This window comes from Aspergillus aculeatinus (assembly GCF_003184765.1).
Source record: "Aspergillus aculeatinus CBS 121060 unplaced genomic scaffold BO66scaffold_7, whole genome shotgun sequence".
NCBI lineage: Eukaryota > Fungi > Ascomycota > Eurotiomycetes > Eurotiales > Aspergillaceae > Aspergillus > Aspergillus aculeatinus.
Window position 1 is genome coordinate 221504 of NW_020291476.1, and position 27036 is coordinate 248539.

Sequence of the window (27036 nt, forward strand, 5' to 3'; positions counted from 1 at the left end):
AATAACTGTTACATAGCGTATATTCCATGAATAGTGGGTCAAACGAGTAATCTGATCTATCAGGCATTTTCGAACCGCAAGATCAGCTTCTCGCCTCGAGGTTTGACGGTGTAAGCATCGATCGCCTCAATGTCCTCGTCATCAACGATAAAGGTCTTGAAGTTTGTGTAGATGGCTGCCACGGCCAGTTTCATTTCTGACGAGAAATCGTTAGACAAGCACCGCCCAGATTACAGATCAAAGGACTCACCTTGCAGGGCTAAATTGCTACCCACGCACATCCGTCCCCCGCTGCCAAAAGCCCAAAACCACCGTCTGCGCTCCTCCAGCTCGGCGGCCGAGTTTTGGTCTTTAAGCCACCGCTTCGGTTCCCATGATTCAGGCTCGGGGTAGACCGTGGGGTTGCGGTGCAGCGAATAGGCTTGCGCATTCACCCGAGTGTTTGCAGGAATATCGCTGTAGCCTGCAAGCGTGCAGCTTGGAGAGGGCGTCACGCGTGGTTGGATCCCTGGAATCGGCGCATGCAGGCGCAACGTCTCCGTGACGATGGCTTCGAGGAGAGGTAATGCGTCAATCGATTTGGGAGACGGGAGTTCTCGGGAGGAATCAGACCGGGGATAGGTGAGTCTTGGCTCAAGAGTCAGGAGCTCCTTGCGGAGCTCTTCCTGCAGCTCGGGGTGCTTGGAAAGCTCCCAGAAGAGGTAGGTCAGAGCCACGGCACTAGTCTCGTGGCCAGCTGTGAGATGATCGTACAGCTCACAGGCAATCTCGCACTTCTGTTTCTCGGGGTCTTCGTCTGGCAATCCAGTAGCCTTCTGCTGCTTGAGGATACCTTGCTTGAGCTGTTTGTATACCATCGGTTCAGTTTCCAGCCTGGTCGACGCCATGCATTCGTCGGCCTTGTCGCAGAAGCCTAGCCCCCATGCGTCCAGTACCTCGTTGGCCTCATCGCACCATTTAGGAATGAGGCGGAGTCCGACCTTCTTTGTCCATGCCAGCAAGTCAGGGACTTCTTGGTGGTAAAATTCGAACGGTTTTCTGCATTGGTAAAGGTGCAGCATCCTGCGGCGGAAGGCCTCATCTTGAAGAAAATTCGACCCATTGGCCAACCCGTAGAGATACGAGGATACGAAGTCCATGGTCAATCCTTGGTTCAAATCGTGCATGTCCACCAGGGCATTATCTGACACTGCCTTGTAGATTAGAGGCAGAAAGCGGTCAAGCATTATCGTTTCAGAGATCAGGTGGATGTGTGGTGATGATTGCAGGAACGACTTGCTGTAGATGTTGGACAGCAGCCTTTTGCGGCTCGAATGTGCCTTGTTATCGGTCATGGTGAACATGCTTACGGTTCTAGGTGCTACTGTTAGTACTTCGACGATGATGAGGGCCTTGTAATGACCTCACCCAAAAGACCCGAATACACGTGGGTACCATTCATGTTTCTCGAAGCCGCCAGTGTACACACTTTTGATGCCGCCATCAACGCAATTGATTGAGATCTCGGAAGGTCCAAGTCTCACAATAGGCCCATGCTTCTCATGAGCTGCCTGGATGGTTCGATTGTTCAGGGCTCGATATCTTTTCCAGATAATCCAAGCGGGAGATATGGGTGCTGTCCAATGTGCGTTGGGGATTTTGGACAACGGTGATAGGAATGCCGGATATATGATTAGTTTGTAGGCCAACACGAGGACGCAGGTGAGGGCTGCGACAGTAGTGACAGCAGAAACCGCCATGATGCTGTGGGAATTCAGATGCAAGTGTAGATCGCGCTGGAAGTTTGCAGCGTCCTCCAGTAATGGTCTTTGACAATCTGTGACTGCACCTCGGCAAACAAGATTTGCGCAAGTAGATCGGCTATTTGCCGGTATACTGAGTAGTATGGAAGCTACCAAGCGCAAGAATCTTACCTTGCGCCTGATCCTTGAATAGTCTTTTGACAGTACTGTAAGAGCACAAGAAGTATACCATTTCAAGATCCTTCCAGGCAAGCAAGCTGAGACCAAAACAGGTGCAGCATGACTCACTTGAAGACAGACAAAGCTTCTTTAAGCGGGGAAAGACGCAGCAGTCCAGCTGCGATAAGACAATGTCGCCAAAGATAGGTAGATAAGAGCCTGTGGATGACTGCTTGCTGACATAAGTCATCCAATAGAGTCACATGTTTATTCATGGATGGAATTATTGGCTCTGTGCTCTTCTTGTAGGTCAAGCGACAGTATATTTTACTCAATTCATGAGTCAATCTTGCATGCTGTTATAAATCGAGTTGTTTGTTCCCATTTCTGACTGGAGCTCGTCAAGCTTGGCAACATGCAGAATGTTTTGCGCATTGGGCTGAGATACCTCCTTCTAGGCCCGTGAAGGGATTGACTACTACTTACTAGGTACCCATATTTTTTTCCATTCCACAACATGTCCATCGCGGTAGGATATAACAAATCCACTCGGTAGGACCAGGAATAACCACTTCGGTCTCTTCTATGAGGTGAGTATTGTGATCTTCTTACTGCGCAGCAACAAGCATAGCTGACTCCGTGGCAAAGAATATTGCATTACACCATACGTCATTTCTGGCCCTGATCTGCCTGGGAACCGCCAAACGCATTGGTGCATCAACACCAATCTCCGGCTTCTTCACACCACATCATGTTAGAAAATCTGCCTGCTGAGATTCTCTACCTCATTGCATGCCACTTGCCTACCGTCAATGCATTGGTGCAGCTCTCTCGGACCAGCAGACGTCTGCATGAAACCATCGCCGTTGATAATTGGCGGATCTTTCGTGCCTTTGTACAGAAACAGTTCCCCGGTTCGAAGATCCCAGATTTCTGGAGAGAAGCAGCTCACTCGCTCACGTCTCGCTCGCGAGCCTTGGACAAACATGCCGTCCTAGGTAGGTTTGTCTTTCCGCCCCAGGCAACCAGAATTGGATCTGAAAAAGCGATCCGGGGTGACAGGCCTACGCTTGGCTATCGCCCCGCCCTGGACACATACGAGACATGGAACGGTTCAGCGTGGAATGACCGCCGAGAAGTCCTTGCTTGGGGTGCAGCAGACGAAATCTTCCTACGAGCCAAGCATACAGGCTCGAAACCCCATGAGCAGTGGATTATCTTCAGTGATCTCGAGCATATCAGCAGTGTAGACGATATTTGCGGCCTACACCTTTTGAAACCAAACCATCCGGCCTATGAAGAAGGCAAGGAGCATCTGATCTTCGCTCGTGCTCGGGGTGAACTGCATCATCTCGCAATTACGATCGACGAGCCCTCGCATAGTTACCAGCAAGTATTCGAAACGTATGGCTTGGGCATTGAGCGCACCGACTTGAGCAACGGGGAGGAGCCGATACTCGCAGCGCACTGGAACAACGGAACCATCGCGCTGTACAACACGGTGTCAACGAGCTCGAGAGTCTCGGAATTTGCACGTCTTCAGATCGACCCGGCGAAGAGAGCTCGTAATCGATACTCCAAATTCCTCTCACCTGATCTACTCGCCATCGGAACGGGGCGCATCGACGATGCAATCGCAATCTCCTCTATCACCAGTGAGCGTGTATCGCTCGACCGACAAATCAGCCTGAGCCTGGTCGACTATGACAGGCTCGATTCCTCTACGGCGATCAAGTCAGACGTCAACGCCATCGCACCTTTAAGCACCACCGGACAGGTCTTTCTCGCCGGATGGGGCGATCGAGCCGTCAGGTAAGCACACATTCCCCTTCAAACACATACCCCCCAACCATTAACTTCTTGATCCAGACTCCACGACCTGCGGTCCAACAAAGAGCACGAGCTGACCTACCGCGACCCCACCGACGACAACCCGATCTACTGCATCCAACCCTTTACCCACAACCGCTTCGTAGTCGGCTCCGGCGGCGAAGCCCTTGTCAAGATCTTCGACCTCCGCATGGACCGCGGCTACAGCTACCTTGACGCAAAGCCCACAATGCGGAGCTTCACACCTCCCTCCCGACGAACCACTCCCACCACCTCTACCAAGTCCCTCGACAACCAACTCCGCCACCTAACTCTCGACTCCTCCAACGGCATCACTAACCACAACCCCCGCAAGGAGATGTCCATATACCTCTCCCACCCGGCCCCGACCATCTACCACCAACCCCGCAGCCAGCACCACCGCCCCTACCGCGGCGCCATCTACACCATGAGCTCCCCCTCCCCCAGTTCCCCGACCATCTACACCGGCGTCGCCGACGGCGTGATGCGCCTGGACTTCGTCGCGACCGACGACCTCACCACCGGCGCGGACTGCGCCTGGTTCGCGGGCCCGCTCTCCCTCAACCTGTCCTCGTCCTCAACAACCCAACCCTCGCGTCATCATCGTCGTCGTCATCACGCCGCGGACCGCATCCTCGATCTATCGGGGTACGAGCGTCCCGATCCCGCGAACAGCACCGCGGTCGTCCGGCTGCGGACGCAACAGCCGTTCGACGCGGTCACGGACGAGGACGTCGAGGATGAGCTTGCGACCGGCTGGGATCGTCGGTGGACGCAATTGAGGGATTTCAGCTCCTGGCGACGGGCTGTCTGATCCGAGGGGGAGTGGGGTTCAGCAGGGTTCTCGAATGCGCGTCATGCGGATTGAGTTTCCGGTTGGGGAGAGGGGCTCTGGTAACAGGATTGCATACACCTCAGGTAAAAGGTAAACTTTCCTTTTGTTTGTTTCGCTTGCTGTACAGTCAAACAGCAAGAACTACATGGATAGACTGGATGAGCTCGGGAAGTTGGAAAGAACAATCCATCATAAATATTGTAGGTAGACGTTGACCAACTTCGTTCTTTTGGTTGCTGAAAAATCAGCAGAAGACGGTTTTAGATACATTTGGGGGGGAAAGGCAATCAGAAATGACGTTGATTGAGAAAAAAGCAATAAGAAAAAAAGCAAAATTCCGACCCGGCTCCATTAGCGCCTTGCTGCAAGAAGCAAACATTTTTGAGGGACCCCATGATCTAAAGAAAAGCATCTAGATCTGATTATCTAATAATGTGACAGAGAATGGCTTTTTTCTCCCTGGGATCGGTTGACGTTGACCAAGTCCAGCAGCTTCTGCGATGTAGGCCAGTGCACATGGAAAGCTAGACCAAGTTGATCATAAAACCCCTCGACCAAATCGATGGCGGAAAAAAAGCGAACAGAATGGTGGACTTGACGACTGAAACGCATCATCTAGTCATCGAACTTGAATGACTTGCCGCCAGAGATGTCAATGGGACCGCCACGGTAAGATCCACGCTTCTTCTTGTTCTTCTCCTTCGTGAAACCCTTGCCGCGGGTGACGGACAGATCCGCCCAGGCCTTCTCGGCGTACGCGTAGGGGATGTACTCGTTAGACGGGTGGTGGTCGTAAGGCTGCTCGCTAAGGAGAGCCAAGGGCGTGGGGCGGGCACCGGTGTGCTTTTTCTTAGGATGGTCGTTGCCAGGGGCAGGGCTGGCGCTGGCAGAGGGAGTCTGGCTCACTTTAGCAACGGGTGCCGCCTTCTTCGAGTCAGATTCGGAGTTCTCGACGGTCTCGCTACTCTCGGAGTTAAGAGTGGCTTTCCCGCTCTCTTCTTCGGAAGAGGATTCAGAATCGGAGGAAGAAGAGCCGGAGGAAGAAGAGCTAGAGGCTGAGGTGGTCTTCTTCTCCTTCATTTCAGGTTTGGCCGTCTCCTCCTCATCACTGGAGGAATCAGAGTCGGACTCGGATTCAGACTCGGAGCTCGACTCGGAAGAACTTTCGTCTTCGCTGGAAGATGACGACTCAGACTCGGAAGAAGAAGATGAAGAAGATGAGTCAGAAGATTCAGACTCGGAATCGGAGGAGGATGAGGCCTCAGCAGAAGAGAGCTTGGTCTTCTTGGACTTGGGAGCCTCCTCCGCCTCGGACTCAGACTCGGATTCGGAAGAGCTAGATTCAGCCTTGCGCTTGGTGCCTTGGGACTTGGAGGCAGGGGCAGCAGCAACCCCTTCCTCCTTCTCGTCATCCGCATCGCTGTCGGAATCGGACGAGGAAGAAGAAGAAGAAGAAGAAGAAGAAGAAGAAGAAGAAGAAGAGGGTGAAGAGCTTCTGGACTGCTTCTTCTGCGTCTTCGGGGCATCATCCATCTCAACATCGGAATCACTGGAGTCGTCCGAGCTGCTGTCGCTGTCTGAAGAAGAGGGGCTAGACTCATCCGAGCTGTCGGACTTGGAAGACTGGGACTGCTCCCAGGTCTTGAAAAGCTCCAACAAAGAAGGCACGTTCTTGGTATCGGCACTGATGGACTTGCTGCTCAACTCTTTGGCGAGAGCCTCGTGGGTCTTCGACAGTCCATTCTCGGACAAAAAGGAGGAAATTGCGGCGACGAGGGGCGCAGGAGGGGCAGGAGCCTGTGATGTAGAGAATTTGTGAGTATACCCGCCCGGCGCATTCTAACTGATCTCGAAAATGAGTCAGTCAAAATTTGCTTACCGTCTTCTTGTCCTTAGACATCTTGGTGGGAGTGGATTTCTGAGCCTTCTTGCCGGCCATTGTAGCGCTCTGGTGCAGGAAATCTGAGGCTTGAGCGAAAGACAAAGACTCTCGGGCAGTGACTGGATGTTTTCGATCTTTCCTTTATCGGACTGACAGAAAAAAAAAAAGTTTAGAAGGAAAAAAGGGACGGCGGTCCGGGAGAAGGCGGTCAGTGGTTTGTCACGCTTTGACTGGACGGTCGGTCCAAGTTGTGCTTTCACGTGGCATCCCGTGACTGAGGCTTGAGTAAGAGTCACGTGGCTTGACCTGTACGGTAAATCAATCTGGATCGACCGATGAAATGCATCATCTTAGTAGTCCATGATGAACAGCCAAATAGCAGCTGGAAACCCCGGGTGAGGGATCAAAGGCGTCCTGAGGTTGCCCATCATGGTGTGTCTAAAATCTGAGACTTGTTTCATTAGCAAATCAGTTCTACTTAAATGCTATGCTTGACTGCGGCAATATATTTGTTCACCGGGTTCATCAATTGATGTGATGGCAACTTAATTTGGACATCATCTCTAAATCAGTACTGCCTCACCTCTCTCAACCCTCTGCATTGATATCTCACTCAACAATGCCATCCAGGGCAAGTTCTAGATTGGTTCCTACCTTCATAGTCTAAAAGTATCTTGTGCAACACTACTCCACTCTTCGCCAATGACATCTGGCCGCGACGCGCGGGGAAAAACCGTCAAGGAATCAATCAATGCACATGATTAGAAGAGGGCAAGATCAAGAGAACTGATTCTACTGGTAAGGTTCCAGTTGTTGGATCATATTTAGATACAGCTCGATATAGATGAGCAGACTGAGCGATGACTTTTGGTCATCGTCGTAATGTGTAAGCAGAGCTAAGATGAACTTGTCATTCCTCAAACTGTGTTGTGAGGCGGGTTCGGGTTTATATATTGTGTGCCTGAAAACCGACCTGAATCCTCAAATGATGAGTCGAGTTAATGCATGTCGAGTCAGCCTCGTTCTGGTGTCGAGTGTGCGCTGCCCGCGCACGAGCTCCTCCGTCGACTCTCCGCCTGCGACAGCTGCGGTTCAGTTAGTTCAATTAGTTCAGTTAGTTCAGTTAGTTTCCGCTGCCGCCCATACTCTCTCACCACCGATCAATGACCTAATCCAACTCTCCGCCTCCTCCACCTTGGTTGTATTTCGCATTCGAGATTACTCTCAACGTGAGTATATGTCGCTCGCCCCCTTATACTGAGAGTGCCCGCCTTATTCCAAGCTCTGGCTTGCTGCGACTTTATCCTTCCACGGGCTGTTCTAATCCATCCCCCCCCCGTCGCGCTGCGCCCCTTCTCGTGTCTTCCTTGCCCTCCCCGACAATGTCCACTTGGTGTCTGGCACATCCTGAGTGATCCAGGCTTCCGTGCTTAAACGATAAATATGAGCAGCCGTGATCGTCCACGGGGCCCTCCATCGAGTGATTTCCCTCCTCAAAGGGATCCGCGTCGTGGAGGCGATGGTCGCAATGGCGGATTTGCCGGGCCCGGGGATGGCTCCTTGTCAAGGGCGGAGAAGTTTGAGGACGAAAAGAGGCGGATCATTCACAGCTGCTTCTCAAAGAAAGATAGTGATGGGACCTGTATGCCATCCGCCCCTTCAAGGTCAATTGTACTGAGCCAAACTGATTGCCTTTTTCTCTGTTCCAGTGGTCGAGTCCTACATAACACATGTCCGCATCATTGAAGATGCGGCGTACCCGTCTACCCCCGCTCCCCCGAACTCGCCGCCCGAAAACAAGAAGCCTAGAGTCATCATTGTCGCAGTCAGAAGATCGGGCAGAGTGCGCTTGCACAAAGCGAGGGAAAATAACGACGGGTCTTTCTCGATTGGGAAAACATGGATGCTGGACGACTTATCCGCCATTCAATCGTATAACGCCCTGGTACCGTCGACTCCATTAGAACAACAGCAGAAGCAGTGGGCTCTCAATTTCGGATTTGTGGTCACCGTGGGAAAGCCCTATTATTGGCATGCACGGACCTCGAAAGAGAAGGACTTTTTCATAGGCAGTTTGATCAAGATCTATCGCAAATACACCGGCGGCAAGGTGCCCACGCTTATCGGATTCGACGATCGTGAACGACAACTGCTGGCTGGGCCCCCTCCGACTGCACCGCCTGGCCCTCAAGCCCCTCATCCTGGCCCTTCTCGATCTGATGTGACCTTACCTCCCCCTCGCCCACCTTCATCCCAGGGCAGTCGACCCCAGTCTCCGTACACAAGCCGTGCCCCTAGTCGCGATGGGCCCAAGCGGCCTCCGGCCGAGGAACACACTCTTCGGAGTCAGAAGAGTCGAGAGCAGATGGCAAGGCCATCCACTGGTCAGTCTGCAAAAAGCGGGTTTTCACCACTCGGTCCCCCGCCACACCCGCCGCCGATACCCCCGGACCATCGTGAGCAGCCTCCCCCTCGTGCGACCGAACGATTGGCAACAGATCACAGGGGCCCGAAGGCACCGCTGCCCCCTCCGCACGAATCTAGAAGTAGGGACTTCCCTTCAAGTCTGCAGGTTGTCCCTTCTACTGGGTCACTGGAGAGGTCCAATGGCCACACCGCTCAGATTGGCGAAATCAGCTCTGGGGTTTCTAACCTGGATGTCCGGCCACCGTCCTCCCGAGATGGAAGGCCAGGTCCCGAGTCCAGACCTGCTATGCTTCGTACCCATGATTTACACACTAGTCGCAGCAAGGATGGTCTTCGACCTACCACACCCGGGTCGGTTTCCGGAGAAAATCGCACTTTCTTGCACAGTCCAGCAAGCAGTGCGGGACCGCGGTCACCTCTGCGAGAAGCATCAGAAAGGTCGTCCAGGTCAGATGTACAGATAGAGCCCCAGGAGCTGGAGGCTCCTGTCAGCTCGATGGTCGGAAACCTGCCGTCCACTTTGATGCCCGGCATGTCAGCAGGCAATAAGACGCCAACGACTCCCCAGAATCCCGAGCCTATCACTGTTCCAGTTCCAGCACCCGCACCCGCACCTGCACCCGCACCGGAACCGGCACCAGCACCGGAGTTGATCATAGCACAACCAGAACCTCCACAGTCACAAGAGGCTGCCGAACCAGCTACAGAAATGGAACCTTCAATGCCGACTAGTTCTCCAGATGAATCTGAAACTGTAGCTGAAGACCTCGACACGCATCGCCCGGGCCTTGGTCCGATGGTAAAGAAAAAGCAAAACAAGGACATTGCTGGAGCATTCCGCAAAGCGGCCACTGCTTACGGCGCTTTCAAGCCAAGACCCGGAGGTGCAGGCGAGAGGCTTCTTGCTGCGGCAAAAAAGCAGAAAGCAGCTACGGATGAACCCGACGGTATCACGAGCGTTGTTCCGGCCCCATTCTTGCTTCGGACGAACAGCGACAACACAACGGCTGGCCCCGACAGCCCGGACAAAGAGGAAGCTCCTGCTTTGCCTCCAACCACGGAAGAACAGCCCGCTGCGCCTCCACCAATAAAAATTCCTGTAACGGAGCCTCCTACGGTCGAAGTAACCCAAGCTCCTCCGCTTGAGCCCCTCGTCGACCCCGTTGAGGCACCCAGTGATACGCGGAGTACATCGAGACCCGCGGTACAAATTGTCACGGATGAGAGGTCAAGGTCTGTGTCACCTTCACCACATGACCGTCGCCGTCGACGTCACGAAGACAACACAATCAAGTACTGCCAGTCACTTGGGATTAACCCCAGTATTTTGGTAGGGCGTGGTGTGGAATTTGATGATATCTTAACAGACCTTGGCTGGAACGGACGGCTGAGCGATGAGAAACGGATCGAAGATCTTGAAGCGGATATTCGTCGTGAGATTGGGCGGGTTGAGGCTACCAGCTGGCTTGGTAATCTGGAGCAGCAGGAGGGGAAAATCGATCAACTAGCCAGACTCATTGACAAGACGGTCGAGGAATGCGAAGAGTTGGATAACCTTCTTACTCTGTACGCGCATGAACTGAACGTAAGTCATAGATAGCCCCTGGCATCTCTTTGGACTGACACGCAACATCATGCTAACCGAGCTATAGACACTTCACGATGATGTGGCCTATATTGAAACACAATCGCAGGGTCTGCAGGTGCAGACGGCTAACCAGAAGCTACTTCAGAACGAGCTACAGAACCTTCTGAAGACACTCTCTATCTCTTCTAATGATCTACGTGCGCTAAAGGAATCGTCGCTCAGCAATCCGGATGGTCTACGAGATACTGAAGTCGCGCTGTCAACATTGTACAAGGCGATGCTGATGATTGATTCTGATATACGGCAGAACAAGAGACGGCTGGCCGACTCTGCCGGAGATCATGGCAGCCTGGGCGTTTACGCTGATACAGAAATTGGACAGATGCGAGCCATTCAGGAGAAGAAAGAGGAATATCGCACCCATGCTCGTGTGTTCTTGCAGCGACTGAAACAATTTATGACGATCGCCTACAGAATTGCAGAGCAGAAGAGGATCGACGCTGTAGCTGCCGCTGCCCAAAAGGATCCGCTTAAGCTCAACAGCGAAGCTCGCGCGTACTGTCGTCGAGAGTTGTGGCAGTACCATGCAGTGATCCTCTTTGCGAGAGAAGTCAGTGGGGGAGAGTGGCAGGCCTTGATCAATCTCTACGAACAACAGGCTAAAGCACCTTATCAGAATGACTTCCGAGATAATAATTTGTCTTGGAAGAAGATGGCAAGAAAACCCACAGGGGATGAGCAGGAACTTCTTTTCACCCATCAAGAGAAGGAGAAGGAGAGTGAAGGTATTACGATGGCTGCTCGCAAGCTCACCGTCCGAAGAGGCAAGACCATCCGAGCGGCGGCAGGACTCAAGCTATCCTCTAGTGATAAGCAACACGGCAAGCTTGAGCCCTGTGAAGCATTTGCAGGTACACTCCAAGAGACACTGAGAATGATTTCTGAGGAGCAGAACTTCATTGTTCATTTCTTCCACCTGAACTCGCTCTCTACTGTCGAATTCCCTGACCTAGTCGCTTCGGGCGCTCCCGACGAGCGCCGGGTTCCTAATTTCAGCGTCAAACAATTACATGACCCGGATCGAGGCATGGCAAAGAAGGTGGAACAGGGTATGGACGAGCTTTTCTCATTCTGGCCCACTGATATGCAGAATCTTGTAGACTGGGCTATCCAAGCCGATCCACTGTAAGTGTCAATTGAGCGTGCCCCACATTATCACTACCCGAGATGCTGACTCGCATAATACAGACAAGGAATTGGCATTCTACTAGCGTTAGAGAAGGCTCTATCGGAGTTCGATGATGCAAATCAAGATTTCATTGTTCACTCACTTCAGAAACTGCATTCTCGACTTCTTGGCCTATTCAACCGTTTTGTGGATGAACAAATCCGAGGCATCGAAGAAACCAAAGTCAAGGTGAACAAACGCAAGGGGGTCATCTCTTTCATGCGAGTGTTCCCGAACTTTGCCACCGCAGTAGAGAATCTCCTTTCGCAGCAGTCGCAGGAATTCTATGACATCCGGATCAGTGTCAATGAAGCTTACGATCGCATCAATCGTGCCATGTGGGAGTCGCTCAAATTCATCGCCAAGGAAGCTCCAGGCCAACCTTCAGCAGCGACAGCCGCGTCTGGCGATCCAGAGGATAAAGAGATCCTGAACTATCACATTCTCTTGATCGAGAACATGAATCACTACGTGGAAGAAGTCGGGATCCGGGATCTCCTGGTTCTGGAGCGATGGCACGCCCGGGCGCAGCAAGATATGCAAGAGCACTTGAAGCTGTATCTGGATTCGGTCATCCACCGACCTCTAGGTAAGCTGCTCGAGTTCGTCGAGTCTGTTGAGAATCTACTGGCGAGCGGTATGAGCCCCACGGACATCGCCAGCCGGCCCAGCCACTCGCGATCGGTGGCGAAGAAGGTGTTGGCTGCGTACGACGGGAAGGAAGTGCGACGAGGCATTGAAGGGCTAAAGAAGCGGGTTGAGAAGCATTTTGGTGATGCGGACGATCCGGGCCTGAGCCGGAGTCTGGTGTTGAAGGTGCTCCGAGAATGCGAGGGTCGTTACGGGGAGGCGTACGACCGTACCCGGCGCATCATTGACACAGTGTATGAGGCACAACTGGAGCTGGAATGGCGCAAGGAGGAGGCAGCTGCCATGTTTCAAAGATGACAGATGGTTATTATTGGTATTTTTAAGTTTCTGCCCTTGCTTGGCTGTCTGCTACCTGCTGTTGAGTGCGAATCATACAAGGGGCGCATGGATCTGGGCGTTTGCTTCTTCATTTTCCAGGTTTACATCTCTTGTTATAAGCCGTTGGCTCGTCCGAGTACCCTTGTCTATTTCTGTACTTATAGTTCATGGATGGTTCGTTATTGTTTGAGTGTGGGAAGGGGATTTCCCGCACTCCTGTATTGAAGAACTACTACACATCAAAGAAGGATCGATTCTATGGCGTTGCTAGCTCAGGCTAGACGTCGTCTCCGGCGGGCTCACGCATGGTCCGAAGTAAGGACTCGGCCCCTAGTTAAGGTACTTAGCCAGTGGCCCATGCGGAACGCGGCAAGTACCTGTAGATGGAATCGCGTTTGGTGTCGATCCCTCGGCGAGAAACTTCCAGTGAACTAATAATGTCAGCGGCTGACCCCTGGTTCTGTGTTTGCAGACAGCCGATCTTCACCTGGTCCAGGTAAACGGCCAAAATTGCGGCCGCGACACGAGCCAGTATTGGAAGGATTCAGGGGTGGGAATGGGGTCTGTGCTGGAGGTGAAAGAGGATCTTGGTCAGGCACTTGTGTCACTGTGGCCACTGTGGTGTGCCTTGCCTGTCAGTCACTAGCATGAATCAATGATTAGATATGCCATTGCCAGGACAAACCAACAGATGGATGGATGGATGGATGGATGGATGGATGTATTTGACCTGCCAGAAAAAGCAAAGAGCTGGAAGGGAACAGTAACGTGCTGTTTGTTGCAGTGCAGTACTGGCAAGAAAAGCCACCAACCGGTGAGTGAGAGTCGATCGATCGGCTCGATCCCGATGGATCCATGGATGGGCGATAATAATTAGTCTCAGATCCCGTGAACTGGGCGGGCAATGGGCAAGGGAACCAAGGCTCAAGCTGGAAGCAGACAAGTTATACTAGGTAGAAAGAGTTGTTTGACGCCGAATTGTTGACAGGAGGCACGTCAATAGCCAGATACTGCATATAGCAGCAATAGAATAATAGGTAATCAAAGTTAATCTCGCAGGTAATTGCATTTCCTTAAGGAAATACTGAGTACGAGTCATTGATCAATGTTAAAATGAGATAAAAAGTGGCCCGGCCAAGTCTAGCCTCTTCTATAGACTGGTTTGCCTCAGGCTTCCTCCTCTGTGGCTCGAGTCTTCCCTCTCACTCTTTCCCGATTGATTATTGTTGTCTCGACTAACTAACTTACACTACACTACACTACACTACGATACACTATACTACTTGTAACTAACCAGTAAGTTAACTACCTTCTCCGTACTCCGTCCGTACCCTTTCAGTTACTTCTCGACTCTCCCTCTTCTTCTCCATCCACTCCTCCTCCTCCACCCCCCCCCTCCCCCCTCTCCCCATCTTCCCATTCAATCATTTCCCCATCCTTTTCGGGCTTCAACTATCTTCTCCCCCATTTCTCAATTCCTTTCCTTCTCTTCTTGCTTATATTCTTTTGTCCTTCCCTTCTCGATCTCTCCAACTTGGTAAGCTTCTCCCGCTCCCCCTGCCTACGTTTCAGTTGTGTGAGGTTTCTCCACAGTTCCTGCCAAGTGAACAATTGGGCTCCACTCCCATTCCAACTGCTTAGGGGAAAAAGAGGGCGCGCGTCCGCCGCACCCACGAATTCATTCAAGCTCCCCAAGGCAGAAAGCAACCTCGAATTAGTCAAGTCGATGGGGCTGACTCGTCCCGTGTGAGGGATGCTTCAATCACCGACCTCATAACTATTCCTTCTACGTTATACCTTGTGCAATTAACAGGGTAGTGGTCACGGTCCCGGAGACCCTGCGCGATTCCCGCTCCTTGATGGACACACAGCTCTTTACACTTCCGCTTATCATGACCCTACTGACTCCTTCGACTCGCATTGAAACATCCTACGCTTGCGTTTCGCTTATGAGAAATTCACTCACTAACCGCACAATTTCCGCGACGTATCTAGTGACCACAGAACCACACCCCTAAACCAAAATAACCTTAAGAGAGAAAGCACACCTCCGGGTCGCAATCGAATCGCGCTCGCACACGCCTGACGAATTGCCCGCATTCCTTCCCTTTCCACTTGTTGCAGACGGCTGCATGTAGCGCGCCCCCCCTTATCTCTATCGATCAGGCCACAGATTCCCTTCTACCCCTCGCGACCCCGCTTTCGTGCTGCGCTCCTCATTCCTGAGACGATCCCCCTCCCTTTAAAAACCACCGCGGCGGGGTGTTTTCGCAATTGCCGCCTCGCATCGCAGTTATGCCCTGGCGGCCTCTGCCTCGCATTGCTTTTGCTGTGGCCATCTATCCCTTCCAGCCTTCCACCCCGGCAGACTTACCTCTCGAGCTTGGCGATGAACTATACATAATTGAGCAAGGAGGCGCTGATGGGGAATGGTGTCGCGGGTATTTGGTCGCTCCGCCGTCGCTACTGGCAGGACTGACCAGCACCAAGGGACAAACACTGGAGGCGAGGGTCTTTTCGGGCATCTTTCCGCGGAATTGTGTCGAGATTCGCGAGGTCTTGGGCGACGGGGAGAGGACTATAACCAATGGAGACCGGTCGAGCTTAGTCCTGACGCCTGGTACGGACGGAGATGTGCGAGACAGCATCACTTCCTACCACGACGATGAGGGCCCGCTCGGGGAAGTCTCCGATGTGGTGATTGCGAAGAAAGGGAAGCCGTCGCAGATCTTCATCCACAAAATCGACGATGATGATCAGTCGAGTCCACGCTCACTTGTGAGCCATACTTTCGGAGTAGTGTCGGTACCTTCGACACCTGTCATTGTGGCTCCGCGCGACCCTAACGCACCCAAACCGGCCGCACCAGTGCCAATGCTCAAAATTGGTGATGAAACGCCCACATCGCTTTCAGAACCGCTCGTCGATGAGATTGCATCCTGCCTGCGCGAATGGCATTCGACTAATTTGCACCAATTGCTACTGTCGCGCCAGTACGAAACCGTGGAGGAATTGTCGAAGATCGTGAAAGAACTCGACCTCGCAAGGCGACAACTTCAATACAATGTGCTCACAGCCAAGGAGAAGGTTCATTTGCGACAAGAGGTAGTGTGGAAGCTGGTACAGGGCAATAAAACGTTGGGGGGAGAAGTCATTGTCAGAGATCCCCTGCAAAGGGGTCGTCTGCTCACGGGTGACGATTCTGCGGTGCAATTGACCAAGTTACAATCCGAAATGAGTATGCTCGAAAGTACTCCCACGCAGCAAGCCGACGCGGCTTCTCTGCATCATTTGCTGTTGGAAGTGAACGCTGTGTCTGGTCATGCGCCAGGGCCCGTGACACTGGCACTCTATTTGTGTTCACAGTCGGAGACTGGTGCTCTGACTCCGCTGTCAGAGACCTACCTCCTGGACATTCCTTCCCCCGACAAATTCGCAAATATGGGTCACAGTAACAAACTAAAGACTCTTTTTACCGACATGAGCAACACGGATTTCGGCGATGACACTTCAAACGGTTCAAAGCTGTATCTGATCGTGGCCGTTCGAGCATCGGAAACCGCCTCTGTGGCCAGCGCCGCAGCTCAATCAAGGTCTTCACTCTCGCGCGACGGCTCCACGATCAGCAGAACCCCCACTGTAGCCAATCACGCGGCGAAGAACAGTTTGAAATCTCGTCGCAGTATGATGTGGACATCCAAGCGCGGCGCGACAAGCACTGAAGTGCTAAAAGAAGCTAGCAAAGGACCCCCTCGGTCTTCGGAGAGTGTCTCAAGCATTAAGGAACGGGCCAGTGGTAGCCAACCTACAAAAGAGTCAACTCATATTCGGACATTAGGGATCGGCTTCTTGGAAGTCTCTCAAATTTTACGCTCAGAAAAAGATGCAGAGGAAGTGATCAATATTTGGTCACCGTCTGACGATAGCGATGAGAAGGAAGGACGCGCCGACAATTTCGACAGCGTGGTTCGCACCCTAATCCCAAGTTCGACAGGCAAATATGTTCGATCCCAGCCAGCTGCTCGGCTCCATCTTCATCTTTCTCCGCACACCAATCCCGACGCAGATGCTTTGGTCCGAAAGAATCCCACAACCATGCTGAACGTCACCCAAACCAGACGCATTGGCTTTTCTCAAGCCCCGACCAAACCCAGATCTGATATTTACGTCACTATTTCTCACGCCACTTTCCCTGAAGATGCCCTCCTCTCCCATCCCCAGTCAGGTCAAGTCCCTGTACCGACGCTGACTGGCCTTCGTAACCTGCAACTGACTCTTGAGGTCCGGACCTCATCAGGAGCACGCGTTGACCGCTGCGTTTTTCCTGCATCTAATCAGCCTTCACAGACCGCATGGCGGACCACGGTAGCTGAACGAGGCGCACCGTGGAATCAGACAATTCGGCTCAACATCCCGACGGACCAGATCCCAGGATCGCATCTGATAATGAGTATCGCAGATGCCCCGGAATTCCCCTTTGCTCTGGCCTGGATGCCTTTGTGGGACAACAAGGCTTTCATGCGAGATGGCCCTCATTCACTTCTGCTGCATGCCTACGACAAGTGTACCTCGAGTATCGAAAATGGGAAGGGCGCTTATTTGTCTCTCCCGTGGAGCTCACTCGGTAAGAATGAGTCAGCAAAGGACGAAGCTATCACAGGACCCTTGGCTACACTGCGCCTGGACACGCACTTGTGCAGCACCGAATACTCTCAGGACCAAGTGATACTCAGCCTTCTAAACTGGAAAGAGCGACCCGTCAATGAAGTTTTGGACACCCTGAAGCGGGTACTATTCGTACCAGAGATCGAAATCGTGAAGCAACTCAGCAGTGTCTTGGATTCTTTATTCGGGATATTGGTTGAGAATTCTGGAAATGAAGAGTACGAGGACTTGATTTTCAACAACTTGGTGACGGTTTTGGGTATCGTGCACGACCGACGGTTCAACCTTGGTCCGCTCGTTGACCACTATGCTGAAAACCAATTCAACTTCCCTTTTGCCACGCCGTGTCTGGTTAGAAGCTATACCCGCCTTCTTCTGGCCAACTCTGACCCGCAACAGTCGCGCAATTTGCGCGCCACGTTCAAGGTGGGCCGACATGTTCTGAAGTTTATCATCAATGCCCGACAACAGCAGAAGGCCAAGGAAGAAGGCATTGGAATTACCCGAGTGCAGTCAACCTTCAATCGCGACTTGCATACCATCTTCAAATCACTTGAAGCTCTTATGAAAGACACGTCGCCTGCGACGGTGGGCAGCAAAACGCTCGTGGTCCAGCATTTTCACACCTGGTTGCCTGAACTGTCAAAAGTTCTCGGGCGAGATGAGACGATCATGATTGCGCTCAGTTTCATGGATGCCTGTAAAGACGTCAAAGGTATGCTGATCCTGTACAAGCTGGTTCTCATTCAGCATTACACCCGCCTCGAGATATTCAGCTCCGGCTCGGAGAGACGGAGCCTGATCTCCAGCTGCATCAGCTGGTTGGCTCCGTACTGGGGTGCGACAGGGGCTGTATCTGACCTGTATCGCGACCAAGTACGCTTGTGCTGCGCGGTGGTCGCGGAGCTGTTAAAGCAGCCCGATTCTCTTATTTATGAGCTCATGCCAAATATCGTTTCATCCTACTATTCTATTATACCCGATGGGGTGGAAGAAACCAGCTACCTCTCCTTACTCTTCAGCAAAACGTTCCCGTTCCAAGTCAAGTCCTCGAAACACTCGCAGCGGTTTGATGAGGCTTTGGTTGAACTTTCTGCGATCATGGCCGCTACGGCAGCGGTGCCCAACCCCAAACGGCCCCGCTTGAGGGGCTTGGAGCTGTCTGCTTTCCTCTCCCAGGCGTTTGAGGTTCATACCTCGATACTGAACTGTGAAGCCTACCCTGAAAGCTGGCTAAGTGTGCATGTTTACAATCACCGCGCGACAGTCAAGAGTCTCGAATTTCTTGCAGGAATCCTTATCAAGAAGTTTCTTCCAGCCCCGGAAGAGGCTGAGACTTTCGACACAAGACTCTGGGAGAGTTTCTTCATGACTTTGCTCAAGGTGGTTTCGAGCGAGGCGCTTGCCCTTGAGACTTATCCAGAGCAGAAGCGACGTGCCATCTGGAAAATTGCCGGCGATGTTCGAGAACAAGGCGCGGATCTACTACATTCCAGCTGGGAAGCCATTGGATGGGAGACTACCGACGAGGAGAGTGAGCGCTACGGATTGAGTAAGCTCGGGGGCTACCAAGTGCAATATGTTCCCGGACTGGTGGCACCAATTATCGAACTTTGTCTCAGTGTCCATGAAGGATTGCGACATGTTGCTGTCGAGATCTTGCGGACGATGATTCTGAGCGAGTGGGGACTTAACCAGGATTTGTCTATCATCGAGACGGAAATTATTTCCAGCCTCGATAACCTATTCAAGCGGAAGAATATGAGCGGAAGCGTGGTGCAAAAGTTGTTCATCCAAGAATTGATGGATCATTTTGAGGGCTACTCTGTGTTCGATGAGGATCTTTCCGAAGCAGTCGGGGCTTTGATTGCTACGGTGGATGAGCTTCTGGATCTCTTTGTGGCGTCACAAGGTGGATCTATGGCTGAGAGTCTGCATACTCTTCGATTAATGAAGTATATGAAAGACATGGGCCGAGAGGATATCTTCATACGTTACGTGCACGAACTGGCTCAAGTTCAAGCCGCCGCAGGCAACCTCACTGAAGCTGGCCTGGCGCTTCAATTCCATGCTGACTTATATGACTGGGATCTGAGACGGACACTGCCGGAGCTGCTCAATCCTGCTTTCCCTGAGCAAACGTCATTCGAAAGAAAGGAGTCGCTGTATTTCTCGATTATTCAGTACTTCGAGGACGCCAAAGCTTGGTCGCACGCGCTGGTGTGTTATAAGGAGCTCACGCAGCAGTACGAAGACACGACTATGGATTTTGCCAAGCTTTCGAGGGCCCAGAGTTCCATGGCCAAAATATGCGACCACATCGCGAAGCAAGACAAGCAGATCCCGCGATATTTCCGTGTGTTGTACAAAGGACTTGGCTTCCCACCTACTCTGCGTGACAAGGAATTCATCATTGAAGGTGCTCCGAACGAACGAATGGCTTCCTTTGTGGACCGTATGCAGAAGGAGCATCCGGCAGCGCAGATTATGTCGTCAGGTGAGATTCAAGACTACGAGGGTCAATTCCTGCAAATCAGCTCTGTCAGCATCTACCGGGATGTGGATCACCCAGTCTACCAGCGGTCCAAGGTTCCGCAGTCAGTCAGAGATCATTTGCTGGTTTCTGAGCCTTCCCAGTTCACAACAACGCTCAGGAGACATGTGCGCGACACGGATGTCACGCAACAGTGGGTGGAGAAGATCATTTACACCACCGCAGAACCCTTCCCCAACATTTTGCGTCGTAGCGAAGTGGTGGAGGTGAAGGAAGTCTCGCTGTCGCCGCTGCAGAGCGCCCTGGAACGGACTTGGCGTAAGACTCAGGAGCTGACGTTGCTACAGCGGCGGGCTGCATCTGGTGAGGACACTAGCCTGAACAATCTTACGGAGGCAGTGCAGCAATTACTAGATCTCAATGCATCCACTCCAAACTGCGTTGCGTCTTACCGGCAATTCTTGTCGGATGTGCCAGACGAGGACGAGGGTGGACTAGTGACGCCCAAGCCCGCGGATCCGATGAAGAACGCACTGGCAGTAGCTCTCATCGACCATGCGTTGGCGATCAAGCATGCTCTGGCGCTTTATCACCGCCCGGCCCACCAAGCCACACAAGCGGAATTGATGCGTCGGTTCGAGGAGGCATTTACGCCGGAAATCGCCTCACTCCGTCCAGTCGAGTCCGAAACTCCTCCAAGGTCCCCACGCAAGTCTCCCAAATCGGTGGAAGGGCGTCAGAAGGCGTCTAGCTCGCGAGCCTTGAGTCCGGAGCAGGAGTTGATTCGCAACTCGCGCAAAACGCATGGTCGTAAGCACTCGGCGAAGCAATCAGTTAGCCATCGGATTAGTGTCATGAACCCTTTCAAGCGGTCCAACCATGCGGCAAGCAATTCGGTGACTACCGTGCAGGAGGAGCCGAAGAAGCAGCCAGGCGTCAACGGAACCCAGGCAGCGGAGCAAGGTCAGGGAGAATCCGTAGAGCATGATGATGCGGCCACGATTCACAGTCGCACTACGACCCAATCGCGCGATACTCAGACCAAGCGACGGAGCCTCTTTGGCGAAGTACTGCACAAGCACGGCTCATCCTTGTCCATCAGCAGCAATGCTCCCGAAGAGACCCAGAGCCAGAAGGAACAACGGTCAAGAAGTGCTTCTCGGGACACTGTTGCCATCTCACAAGACTCTGTCAGCCGCACGACTTCTCGTACCAACGGAACTGTTGAAGGGCGTCCCTCGGTGAGCGGTCCGAAGACTGGGGGATGGTCGACTATTCCTTCAATCAGTGACTACCCACGGCCCGTGACGCGGAGCAGCATGGCGTCTGTGCGCAGCCCGGAGATCACTAGCCCGACAGGACATAGCAACGGGCACAGCAATGGCCATGGTCATGGCCATGGAAAGCGCGATTCGATGATGAAGCGATTCAGTCTGCTCAAGGGCGTCACTCGAAAGAGCAGCCGTCATGACTTCAAAACGGAAACTCCTCTGCGGGAGGAGTGACTTTATTTTTTTTTCCGAATTCTCTCCCTGGCCTTCTTTTCTTCTTAATGTCTGGACATTAACCTTTTTAATTGTGCGTTTTTTTGACCGATTCGACCAGCGTTGAATTCGACCTTGTCTTGCATTGCAGCGATGCTTTGATCTTACTTGACTTCACTTCACTTCTCATTCTCAACCCTTTCGTCCACCGATCCAGGCACGATACATCTTTTTTATTACCGAGATACCTTATTTCTCTTTCCCTCCTTCTTCCTTCCCTTCTATTGGATCTCATTTGTGATTAGAATATTCTTTTGTAAGATATTTCGACTATCTGTCCGGACCTTGCATTCAAAACTATACCCTGGAGAAGGTGAAACGGAGTGAGTCCCGATAGGTGTATTATTAGGTAGTTCGGTGTTGTATACAAGAATGTTGCCGAAGTCCATTACCAGTACACAGTTGTACATTCTCTTGATAATATCGAATGGGGAAGCAAAGTGGATATATAACAATAGAAACAGAAGCAGGCCACAAACAAACAGCAAAGCAAATAGCAAAGACAGCCAACAGACATTAAGGTCATTTCTCTCCCTCTCTCTTTCTGTTTCTCCCCTCCAATTGAAGTAATCTCCACCCCTTTCATCTTGAGCTTGGGGTTGGATTACCCTCATTCCCCTTCGACAACCGGCAACTCCATCTCCACCAGCCACGGCGCATTGATGGGATGATACTGCACGTTGACGACGCTGGCGTTGACGAACAGGGTCTCCTGGCCCGGGTTCAAGGGCATCATGCTGGTCTTGCTGACGTCGACGCGGGCGCAGTGCTCCTCGCGCGTGCGCGGCTGGTCGCACTGGATGATCGAGTCGTTGCCCGTGCTCCACTCGCGGCGCATGGCCCCGTACCCCTCGTGGATGTGGCCGAAGACGTGCAGCCGGGGGCGGGCCCGCTTCACCGCGCGGTACAGGTGCTCGCACCCGACGCTGACATGGTTGGGCACGACCTGGTCCAGGATCCCGTAGGGCGGGCCGTGGGTGATCACGATGTCGATGCCCTCGGGAGAATCGGGGATCGGCGCGGGGGCGACGAACCCGCCGCGGCCGGAGTTGGCGGCGATGGCGCCACGCGCGCCCTCGCCGCGCGAGCCGGTGCTGCCGTGCGTGCGGGTGCGTTCGCGCGTTTCGGCGGTGGTTTCGTTGGGTTGGGAGTTTGGGGGTTCGTTGTGGTGGTGGTGGTGGTGGTGAGCATGGCCGTTTGTATGGTGGTGGTGGTGGTGGTGATGGTGATGCGCCTCCGTCCGCGTTCCAATGGCCGGATTCTCTTCTTTCGCCCTATTATTCCCCTGACCTTCCTCCTCCTCCTCCTCCTCCTCCTTCTTCTTCGTCTTCCCCTCGACAGTCCCAGACGAAGAAGCAGCAGCAGCAGCAGGCGGATTGAACCGATCCACGCCGCGCTCATACCCGAACGCCCACTGACAGAACTCGGGCGTCCAACTCGACGCATACACCCTCAGCCGTCTCTTTTGTGGTGCTTCCCCCGGTAACTCGAACTCATGCACCCCCTCCCCCAACAGCCGGATCCCCGCATCCCACGCCTCCGGACCGGTGTACAGCCGGCGAATCGCCTCGGGATCCTCCAGCTGGCCCGGCTCCGCCTTCCCCGAGCTGATGTTCGCCGCGGACGCCGTCGCCGACGGCGCCGTGTGGTCCGTCCGGTTGCGGTGGCGGTGGTGGCCCAGCGATTCGTAGTAGGGCGCGTCGAAGGTGATGTCGTGGTTGCCCGGGATAATGAGCTTCAGGCGCGCCGGGTGGGATTTCAGGTACGACAGGGTGGTGAGGTGTTCGTGGCGCCGCGAGACTTTGGTCAGGTCGCCGGCATGGATGAGGATGTCGGCGGCCGGTAGGGGGTCGAGGAAGGCCGGGGGTGGCGGGGAGGAGTCTTGGTCTCGGGAGGAGGGGGAGGATGATGGGGAGGGTGAGGATGTTGGGGGTTGCGGGGTGAGGGTGTGGGTGTCGCTTAAGAGGAGGAGGGTGGTCTTTTGGGTGGGTTGTTTGCGGTTCATTTTGGGGTGTGTTGCTTTGGGATGGGGTTTCGCTTTGGGTGTCTTATGGGTGGTGTCGGTGGGAGGTAACAGGTAAGTTGATTAGAGGTTGGTGTTTGGTGGTGGGATTGGGGTTGTATGTAGGAGGATGTAGTGGGATCTTGGAGAGATGGTGTGATTAGTTAGGTGACTGATGGAAGGAAAGTGGGCTGAACCAAGATTGTTGTTCTGGGGACTGGCTGGGGAAGAGAGCGGAATAAAACACCGGGAACAGAGGGGAGAGAGAAATTATATCATCGATGGGGTGGTCAATGGGGTATAACAGCGACGAACGAAGTATAAGATGAGGGGAGAGAGAGGAAGGTCCGCGCGGGTGAAGTCTCTCTTTCGTCATCAGACGATCAACCCACAGGCATTCATTCACTAACACCAAGACCAAGTCCAACAAGTCCAACAAGGTAACATACAACTTCACTACTCATACATTCACTCTATTCATACCAATACCAGTACTGTCTGTCTGTCTGTCTACGACCTACTCCTACTGAAAAAACCCAGTATCATCAAATCTGAACTTTGCATAATTCATCCATTGCTCAGAGCTACCAGTTCATTACTTTGCTAACTCCGAAGAATAATAATTCATTCCCTCCCAGAGACCACAACCACACCAGCACAGCGCGCGAGATATCCATTTTTTGTAAAATTTTATGAAATTGGAAAAATTTTATATGAAGTAAACACGACGCTTACTTGCGGATAGCACGCTGGTAGAAAGCCAACTCCTCACCCTCCAGGATGTAGCCGTCCACACGGCCGCTCTGGCCGGGGCGGGAGGAGACAACGGCGTAGAGGCGACCGGACTCGAACTGCTTCTCAACGGCGCCCTCGACCTTGCCGTGGTCGGCGAAGCGAGCAGCCTGCTTCTTCTGGACGCTGTTGCTCTTCTTCTCCTCGGTGACCTCGGTCTTCTGCTGGCGTCTGCGGCCAAGGGGCTGACCGTAGTGGGCCTCGTACCATTGACGGAAGGGGGCGGCATCGATCTGGACAACGGCGGACTTGGTCAGGGTGTTGGTGCGGACCAGCTCGTTGTTGGAGGGGTGGTAGGCCACAACGATGACACGGGTCTTGCGGGAGACACCCTCGGAACCCCAGGAGAAGTTGCCGGAGTCGAGACGGAGGGCACGGAACTTCTGGTTACCACCACGGGTGCGGACCAGGTGGATTCTCTTAGCACCGATACGGGTGTTGGCGGCCTGGCGACCCTTCTCGAAGGCTCTTGAATTCGACCAATGTCAGTGCACGTTCGATTGCTTCGCAACTGGGAGCAGTGCGTGTACTGGCGACAGGTGTTGCATACCTCTTCTTGCGGTAAGTGGCCCGCTTGGCACCGGTGGCCGAGCGCTTGTGGCGCGAATCACGAGAGATACCCATATTTGCTGTTCGTGGGGACTGAACCAAGAGAGAGAATTAGTGACCTTGTTTCGTACGGAGCCTGATGCGATCCCCTTCTGTGTGGGCCACAAGAGATTCTTCCTTCTTTCCTCAAAAGTCTCGTATTTGATGCCGTCGGTTGGGTGGATTAGAGCGAGCAAGCAAGTAATCAATCGATCGTCGATTGTGTCGTCACAGAGTTGTTGAGTCGAAAGCAGGAAAGAAGATAAAAAAAGACTGATGTTGCAATTGTGCGATCCAACCGAACGTAGATAGACGGAGCAACCGATCACAAGGAGACTTATCGAATGATAAAAAACTCTTCTTGTACCGGCTTCCTTGCAAATCGTGTCGATATTTCACCCCAACTATCCTGTCGTCGTATTCTTGCGCCCGTTCTTCTTATAACGGCTTCAATTCGAGATTCGAGACCGAGACTTGCACGCGCACCAACCGACTTGTCGAACGAGACCGGAGAGACAGAAAAAAAAATCCAGAGCTTGACGAAAGGGATCGCAAATGATCACGGAGACTGTTGCAATAAACTCACCTCTAATCCTGCAGCCCTTCACCAGGAACGCAGCGGGCAAGGGTCGATGGGGTTGGTCGTAGGAGTTGTTGATGCTGGTCGTCGACTGTCTCGTGAATTTCGCACTGTGGCTCGCTTGTTGGGGGGGGACACTTGCCCTACCCCGGGCTAGTCTGCATGGGGCTAGTTCTGTCAGGTGATGTGCTGAGTCATCCCGCCTCTCGCCAGGCGGTTTTCGGACGCACTGTCTGTCCGCCCCTCTTATCTAATCGGCCGCCAAGGACAATAGCCACTTGCCCTATCTCGGTAGTTTGGCGCTAAGCCTGAAACGGGCTTCCCAGTAGAGCTCCAGGATGGCACTGAACCGAGCATTAAAGAGCCTGGAGGTTAAGGAGCACAGCCGGACAAAGCACCATAGTGTGAACTACTACTGCTACTACTACTACTAGAGTACCTCAGTACCTCAATGCATAGCATAGCCTATCTACCCCAGATCTCATCAAATGAACCTTTCAACCACCGCGCTCAATCTTTCCCACATCCACAACTAAAAAATATTCGTAAAACAGTCCTACCACCACCACTACTACTACTACTTCTTCTTCGCCTCCTCCTCGCGCACCAACCGATCAAACCGCTTGAACCCCTGAAACCCCTCGATTAGCGTCGACAGCACCCACGCCCACCACACGCGGGACCCCAGCGCGACCCCATGCCTCCGTAGCCGCGTGTACGCCAGCACGGATGCCTCGAACGCATGCACGACCAGCGTGAACGCCAACACCGCCGGCTGCATCCTGGCGCAGAACCCCGCGAACCCCTGGGGCCACCACCACCCGGTCTCCAGCCGCAAGCCCTCGCACACCCACCCGCCCGGCAGCAGGTTCTCCCGCCGGCTGAACGCCAGGATGCCCGAGAGACAGATCAGGAAGGCGAGGATGTCGCCGGGCCGGGACGGCACACGGTAGGCGGTGATCTTGATGTCGGAGAGGTCGAGCCGCTCCAGACATTCCTTGTGCATGGCGACGAGGCGGGCGCGGGTCTCGCTAAAGGACTGCAGCGGCGGGTCCAGCGCCACGGTGTAGCGGGTGCCGGTGTTGTGGTTGTGGTGGTGGTTGGTGCGGAGGACGAGATCGGAGAGCGTGATGGTTTCGAGGGTCGCGGTCGAGGCCTCGGCGGCGGAGACGCCGTTGTACACGCGGAGGTAGTAGGCGAGGGAGTCTTGGTGGTTGGCGTTCATGTGGGTGATGGTGAAGGAGATTCCGTTGTTGTTGTTGTTGTTGTTGTTGTTGGTTTTACCAGCGGAAGAAGAGGATGAGGCAGACGAGGAGGGGGTTGATGATTGGGGTTGTTGAGGAGACATTTTTTTTGTTTTGCCCGTCGTTTCTTCCTCGCTCCTCTGGTCTCGATTCGAATTATAGGTTAAGTCACTCGATGGGAGATGTCACAAGTAGCGGTCTGTGAGTTGTGGCTATATACTACTCAATGACCGGCGAGTCAGGCGAATACAATAATGTAGTGGTGGTGGATGTGGTAGGACACTGTTGGACATAACCGGAGTGATGGATGAGCTGGACTCCCTTTTGCGATGCCAAGAATCCACAGGGGCCGCCGGAGACCTCGGGCTAAAAGTCACCCCATGCTTCGCATGTGTTTTCCCCCGTGCAACCCCATTTATGGGTTCTTGCATTCGACCATGGATCAT

General features: G+C 53.2%; 7 protein-coding genes across 7 annotated transcripts; 3 read left to right on the forward strand and 4 right to left on the reverse strand.

The window, feature by feature from the left end:
• Positions 1-26: 26 nt before the first annotated feature.
• On the reverse strand, positions 27-2056 carry BO66DRAFT_367119 (cytochrome P450). Its single transcript, XM_025645284.1, has 3 exons — positions 1408-2056; positions 251-1353; positions 27-196 (listed from the first exon to the last, which is right to left on the reverse strand). Exons 1-3 carry the CDS (start codon positions 1737-1739, stop codon positions 60-62), a joined length of 1572 nt encoding a protein of 523 aa, XP_025507217.1. The 5' UTR covers positions 1740-2056; the 3' UTR covers positions 27-59.
• Positions 2057-2237: 181 nt separating this feature from the next.
• Positions 2238-4895, forward strand: BO66DRAFT_342625 (F-box/WD repeat-containing protein). Its single transcript, XM_025644469.1, has 3 exons — positions 2238-2491; positions 2550-3713; positions 3771-4895. The coding sequence occupies exons 2-3, from the start codon at positions 2653-2655 to the stop codon at positions 4564-4566; spliced, it is 1857 nt and encodes a 618-aa protein (XP_025507218.1). The 5' UTR covers positions 2238-2491; positions 2550-2652; the 3' UTR covers positions 4567-4895.
• BO66DRAFT_418035 (nucleolar and coiled-body phosphoprotein 1 family protein) lies at positions 4801-6608 on the reverse strand. Its single transcript, XM_025649714.1, has 2 exons — positions 6467-6608; positions 4801-6384 (listed from the first exon to the last, which is right to left on the reverse strand). The coding sequence occupies exons 1-2, from the start codon at positions 6524-6526 to the stop codon at positions 5203-5205; spliced, it is 1242 nt and encodes a 413-aa protein (XP_025507219.1). The 5' UTR covers positions 6527-6608; the 3' UTR covers positions 4801-5202.
• Positions 6609-7652: 1044 nt separating this feature from the next.
• On the forward strand, positions 7653-12912 carry BO66DRAFT_388979 (GTP-Rho binding exocyst subunit SEC3). The gene is made up of 4 exons (XM_025646690.1): positions 7653-8111; positions 8179-10481; positions 10549-11669; positions 11733-12912. The coding sequence occupies exons 1-4, from the start codon at positions 7913-7915 to the stop codon at positions 12658-12660; spliced, it is 4551 nt and encodes a 1516-aa protein (XP_025507220.1). The 5' UTR covers positions 7653-7912; the 3' UTR covers positions 12661-12912.
• Positions 12913-14838: 1926 nt separating this feature from the next.
• BO66DRAFT_221502 (guanine nucleotide exchange factor DCK1) lies at positions 14839-21551 on the forward strand. Its single transcript, XM_025642686.1, has one exon. The coding sequence runs from the start codon at positions 14977-14979 to the stop codon at positions 21343-21345; it is 6369 nt and encodes a 2122-aa protein (XP_025507221.1). The 5' UTR covers positions 14839-14976; the 3' UTR covers positions 21346-21551.
• Positions 21552-21994: 443 nt separating this feature from the next.
• On the reverse strand, positions 21995-24802 carry BO66DRAFT_408754 (40S ribosomal eS8 domain-containing protein; the record flags this gene model as incomplete). The annotated part of the gene is made up of 5 exons (XM_025649143.1): positions 21995-22381; positions 22724-23431; position 23859; positions 24122-24646; positions 24729-24802. The coding sequence occupies 5 exons, from the start codon at positions 24800-24802 to the stop codon at positions 21995-21997; spliced, it is 1695 nt and encodes a 564-aa protein (XP_025507222.1).
• Positions 24803-25630: 828 nt separating this feature from the next.
• Positions 25631-26948, reverse strand: BO66DRAFT_388983 (DUF2470 domain-containing protein). The gene has a single exon (XM_025646691.1). It carries the CDS (start codon positions 26692-26694, stop codon positions 25924-25926), a length of 771 nt encoding a protein of 256 aa, XP_025507223.1. The 5' UTR covers positions 26695-26948; the 3' UTR covers positions 25631-25923.
• Positions 26949-27036: the final 88 nt, after the last annotated feature.

Excerpts from the sequence above, each read along its gene's own strand:
- BO66DRAFT_367119 (XM_025645284.1), bottom strand. The coding sequence starts at position 1,739 with ATGGCGGTTTCTGCTGTCACTACTGTCGCAGCCCTCACCTGCGTCCTC. Across the intron at positions 1,354-1,407 it reads CGTGTATTCGGGTCTTTTGG|AACCGTAAGCATGTTCACCA; the intron begins GTGAGGTCATTA and ends AGTAGCACCTAG. Across the intron at positions 197-250 it reads TAGCAATTTAGCCCTGCAAG|AAATGAAACTGGCCGTGGCA; the intron begins GTGAGTCCTTTG and ends ATTTCTCGTCAG.
- BO66DRAFT_342625 (XM_025644469.1), top strand. The coding sequence starts at position 2,653 with ATGTTAGAAAATCTGCCTGCTGAGATTCTCTACCTCATTGCATGCCAC. Across the intron at positions 3,714-3,770 it reads TGGGGCGATCGAGCCGTCAG|ACTCCACGACCTGCGGTCCA; the intron begins GTAAGCACACAT and ends TTCTTGATCCAG.
- BO66DRAFT_418035 (XM_025649714.1), bottom strand. The coding sequence starts at position 6,526 with ATGGCCGGCAAGAAGGCTCAGAAATCCACTCCCACCAAGATGTCTAAG. Across the intron at positions 6,385-6,466 it reads TGTCTAAGGACAAGAAGACG|GCTCCTGCCCCTCCTGCGCC; the intron begins GTAAGCAAATTT and ends TCTACATCACAG.
- BO66DRAFT_388979 (XM_025646690.1), top strand. The coding sequence starts at position 7,913 with ATGAGCAGCCGTGATCGTCCACGGGGCCCTCCATCGAGTGATTTCCCT. Across the intron at positions 10,482-10,548 it reads TGTACGCGCATGAACTGAAC|ACACTTCACGATGATGTGGC; the intron begins GTAAGTCATAGA and ends ACCGAGCTATAG. Across the intron at positions 11,670-11,732 it reads GCTATCCAAGCCGATCCACT|ACAAGGAATTGGCATTCTAC; the intron begins GTAAGTGTCAAT and ends CGCATAATACAG.
- BO66DRAFT_221502 (XM_025642686.1), top strand. The coding sequence starts at position 14,977 with ATGCCCTGGCGGCCTCTGCCTCGCATTGCTTTTGCTGTGGCCATCTAT.
- BO66DRAFT_388983 (XM_025646691.1), bottom strand. The coding sequence starts at position 26,694 with ATGTCTCCTCAACAACCCCAATCATCAACCCCCTCCTCGTCTGCCTCA.